The sequence below is a fragment of the Limulus polyphemus genome, unplaced genomic scaffold (genome assembly GCF_000517525.1).
Source record: "Limulus polyphemus unplaced genomic scaffold, Limulus_polyphemus-2.1.2 Scaffold519, whole genome shotgun sequence".
Taxonomy (NCBI): Eukaryota; Metazoa; Arthropoda; class Merostomata; order Xiphosura; family Limulidae; genus Limulus; species Limulus polyphemus.
Window position 1 is genome coordinate 229,548 of NW_013666129.1, and position 4,963 is coordinate 234,510.

General features: G+C 34.1%; 1 protein-coding gene across 1 annotated transcript in view; it reads right to left on the minus strand.

The window, feature by feature from the left end:
• Positions 1 to 4,963, minus strand: part of LOC106458811 (CMP-sialic acid transporter 1-like) — a 21,980-nt gene that overhangs the window by 12,988 nt on the left and 4,029 nt on the right. The window contains exon 3 of the mRNA XM_013918360.1: positions 3,060 to 3,240. Coding sequence (XP_013773814.1) covers positions 3,060 to 3,240 — 181 coding nt within the window. The remainder of the gene's footprint in view (positions 1 to 3,059; positions 3,241 to 4,963) is intronic.

Genomic DNA, 4,963 nt, shown 5'->3' on the forward strand with positions numbered 1-4,963 from the left:
AGTGACTCGGCGCTAAGTCTGAAGGCTTATATCGCTAAAAACCTGGTTTTGATACTAGTGTTGGGCACAGTACATATAGCCCATCGTGTAGCTTTATACTTAACAACAAAAAACAAACAAATACTAACAAACGTATAGTATTTTAAGTTTCTGTATCAACTCAGTCGGATTCTCTGACATAGGATATTTTTTTTAAATTGTGGAATTACCGAAAAAAATTTTGTTTGCTTGATTTATTTACTTAAGAAAGGTGGATAAATTAACCTAAGTGTGAAAATAGTATTCTTTTCAGGGACTTATAAATTCTGATTGTAATTCTAAGAACTTATGAATGAAAACAGAGAAGAATATGCAGTAATATGTCACTCACACTATATCTGCCAGAGCCATTTCCGACGGAGCCATTTTCTCAATACCAGAGCTCATCGCAGTAGTGATCGAGCCGCTATTTACATCATCAGTTGAATGAACAACAACTGTTATCGCGTGAACTAAGTTAAGTCAGGGAAGTTTAATTACTAATAATTTTATTTAAGTTATTTACAAATCAGAGTGCTAGTTAGTGTATAAATAATCATGTAATAAATTATGAATTACATGTGATAGCTAGTGTATAAATAATCATGTAATAAATTGTTAATTACATGTGCTAGCTAGTGTATAAATAATTATGTAATGAATTATGAATTACATGTGATAGCTAGTGTATAAATAATCATGTAATAAATTATTAATTACATTATGCTTTGTTTGTTTGTTTTCCATGTTCTCGTATATGTATTTATAGCAAAGCTACTAAGATTAACTGCCGCTGTCACTAATTTTGAACAACTACCCTAAGGGAATGTAGCACATCAGCAGCACTCTGCCACCAACTATCCTCGCTAAGGACTTGACCATCACTCTTATAACGCAACCAGAGCTTAAATTGCGGGGAATATTTTGTGGTATCTCACGGATTCGAAACCAGCTCGCTAGCTCCAAAATCCAAAACTCTACAATAAGATCAACACATGCTCATTGTTTGTTAGGTAATCACTGGAAATCCTATTCAAAATGTATCTTACGCTATATAGGTACCATTTTAAACCTACTTTATATATTGTAAGAAGATGTCTTGTTAGATTATCTTATGAAAACTATTAATAAGTTACGGTGTGAATTATGGATCTTATTACTTCGTGATGTTGATAGTTGAGTACATTACATATTCCCGAAAGGCTACTCTAGGCCTATCTCCGCTATAGCTATCCCTAATTTTGAGAGAAGGCAAGAGCTCCCTCCTCTTCTTTTGTGTCACCGATTAGTCGGATTTGTTGTTGTTTTTTCGTGATTTAGCGATAACGGAACACGAAAAGTTGACTCTTAAATCCATAGTTCGCCAGTCTGATCATTAGGTGAGGCTTGGCCTTAAACTATCCGAAAAATTAAAGTGTAAGAAACTCGATGAAAAAACAATATATTTAGGTTTTTGTTGTTTGTTCGTTGTTAAGCGTAAAGCTACACAATAGGCTGTGCCCACCACTGGTATCGGTACCAGGTTTTTAGCATTATATATCTTCAGACTTACCTCTGAGCCACTAGGGGGCTCAAGGTAAGGTACTTTTTAGTCTTTACCCGAGCACCACCTAATACAATATATAGCCTGTTCAAGAGACCAGAAGTTCAGGCATAGCCACTTCTAAACGAAAGACGACAACCGGTCAGCAGTACCCACCTCCGACACAACTACTGTTAACAAATCAGCGAATTACAATATTAAACTTCGGGGTTCGATTCCCTGCAGTGGACAGAGTCCAGATAGCCCATTGTGTAGTTTTGAAACAGCAACAACCAAATATTGTAATGTACTCTCACTTGTAAACCTTATAACATGCCCACAGCTCAAATGGTGGGGCATTTTTAGTAACATATTGCTGGTACGAACCTTGAACCTAGGATCCTACAGTCTGGTATCCTAACCATTAGGCCGTACCCGGTACAGCAGTTCAAGACAATTCAACATTTGATATCGTACAGTGAGTCGGTTTTATTGAAATACATATAGGTTAATTAAATAATCGAACTATAAGTTTGCTGAAGGTTAAGTACATTATATTTAAATTATTTTTAATGTAAAATCGTCAAGTCACGTAACAATTACAGTTAATATTAAGTCGAGGTGCGACGTCACGTATCAGAACTAAATTTTGACTTGTTTGGCTTTTCGTACGTTGTGTGATGCTACATAAAATTTATCGGTTTTGGATAAGAATCTGTAACAGCCTTTTCCGTCGCAAAATATACAGATACCCAGATCATGAAAAGTGTGTCCAGGTCAGTTTGTTTGTTTGAAGTTAAGCACAAAGCTACACAATGGGCTATCTGTGCTCTGCCCACCACGGGTATCGGAACCCTGTTTCTAGCGTTGTAAGTCTGCAGACATACCGCTGTGCCACTGGGGGCGTTCAGGTCAGAGATTTAGTATTTTCAGTACGGAAATATCCCTTGTGTTTAATGGCATTGGGAAAAAAAAAGGAATACGGATCATCTTAGGGCACCAAGTTCATCTAAAGACCTGCAACAAGTCATACCCCAGATAGCCCATTGTGTAGCTTTGTGCTTAATTACAAACTTAAGTCCATATAATAAACTAACAATATAATAAAATACAATAATATAAATTGAAAATACTAAAGCTAGACATATTAAATTAAAAAACTTTTGTGGAAAAAAAGTTTTCTCTTTTTTGCTGTAAATGAGCGTTTTAAACAATAGAACATGTACTTTTTTCTTTCATCACCTACTAATTATTACGTTCTATTCAATAAAACAATAATTTTTCAGACTGTTTTTGGATTTTGATCGTTTGTTTCTTTTTGTTCCCTCTGTTCGGGTACGCAAAACAACACATTTATACAAAATTATAATATATATCGTTTCGCATATCGGATATTTTAACCAGTTTATCCCATTTCATATGAATATTTTTTTTTCTCGACCTTTACATATTTTCATATATTTGTTTTCTATATATGGACAAATCAATACAAGTAGTACAAGCTACCATCTGTTCTTACCTCTGTGTATACAGATACAACAGCAGCCAATAAGCTGTTGATGATGCTTAGGGATATTGCCACAAGCGGCACAGAAGCACCTTCCACTGTAAGGCTACGAAACTGACTCAGAGCAATGGCGAAAGTTATCAGAACTACAGCTACCCATTGAGCAACAGTCACGTCTTTACGAAAACATAATCTGAAATGTTACAAAGTCTTTATTATACAACAGTTCATAAAAATCATTTCAAGAAGTTCAACGTTTCGTTTTACATCATCACGATTACCATAGTTTAGTAGTAATTGTAGATGTCGCTATTAACATGTTTAACTACAGTTTTCGTGTAGTTATTTAAATATTTCATGCCTTTTATAATTAATCTTGTTTATAAAAATAGATTAGACTAAGGCTTTATCACTTGGTTGTTTTTCAAGGATCATACAAATATTATTTTCCCAACACTTATACAGATAACTATTTAAGTTTTGCATGAACATAATTTTTCAATCAAACCCACAAAAATATTTTTCTGTCACGTCTACAAGTAATTACATTGTCCGGAGGGGAGAAGTCAAATTTTTGTTGTTGTTATTTATATATACAGTCACATTTTAATACTAACAACTCACTACCTCACAACACCAAATTTGTTATTTTTCTTTAATTGGACATTCAACGTTTCGTTTACAGCTTCTTCAGGAGCGTTCCACTAAAACAGAAACCGCTCCTCTTCAATTTCTATAGCGCATATTGGTGTATAAAATACATTTTGATATTAGTAATAAACAACTTTATAACACCATAGTTGTTATTTTTCTTTTACACACCAATATTTACTATAGAAATTGAATAATGAGTTACATTCTACTGCTAAGGAAAAACTTCTGTTACTTCTGTAAGTAGTCATTTCTAAAACTTAAATGTACATAGTTTTTTATAACGAAAAAAAACAGAATTTGAACAGTTTTTTATATTGTTTGTTTGTAATTAAGCACAAAGCTATACAATCTGTGCTCTGCCCACCAATGGGTATCGAAACCCGGATTATAGCGTTCTAAGTCCGCAGACATACCGCTGTGCCACTGTGGGGGCCTTTGTACAGAACTTACACATTTTCCACGAATCAGTAATGATTTTAAAACCGATAAGAATGATACATTAATTTGTTAAATATCTTCTAAAAATTTGTGAAATGGCAAAGCTACTTTAAAGTTTAGCAAGTAAGTTCTATGATTTTCACATAGAGATTTCCATATTACATTAAAACACTCACACATTTGGTAATTTTCTATAATCCTTAATACTATTTCCTTTCGTCGCTAAAGGATGTTCAATGAAAATGTACGTCAATTAAAAAACAATTGTAAAATTAACATGTTATATTTCTTTCTTTCAACATTAAGTGCGGAATACGCTTATTTGTTTTGTTCAGATAAATAGATGTGTACATGTAGGTAGAGAATTAATATTCAATATCATAATATCATTTCAATGGGTTTGCGTATAAATATTATGATAAAACACATATTTGGAACGTTATTTAGTTTTACCGAGATTAAAGTCAATCATGGTAGAATTGGTTCGAAACTAAAGTTAAGAACGTTTTCTTTCATTAATGCCCACCCCCCAGTGGCACAGCGGTATGTCTGCGGACTTACAATGCTAAAAACCAGGTTTCGATATCCATGGCGGGCAGAGAACATATAGCCCATTGTGTAGCTTTCATTAATCTCAATATGGCGGTTCCATGTTAACCAGAATAAATATTTTATCAAAGTTTTTCTTAATCATTGAAATGTTTGTTTGTTTGTTATGAATTTCGCACAAAGCTACACGAGGGCTATCTGCTCTAGCCGTCCCTAATTTAGCAGTGTAAGACTAGAGGGAAGGCAGCTAGTCATCACCACCCACCGCCAACTCT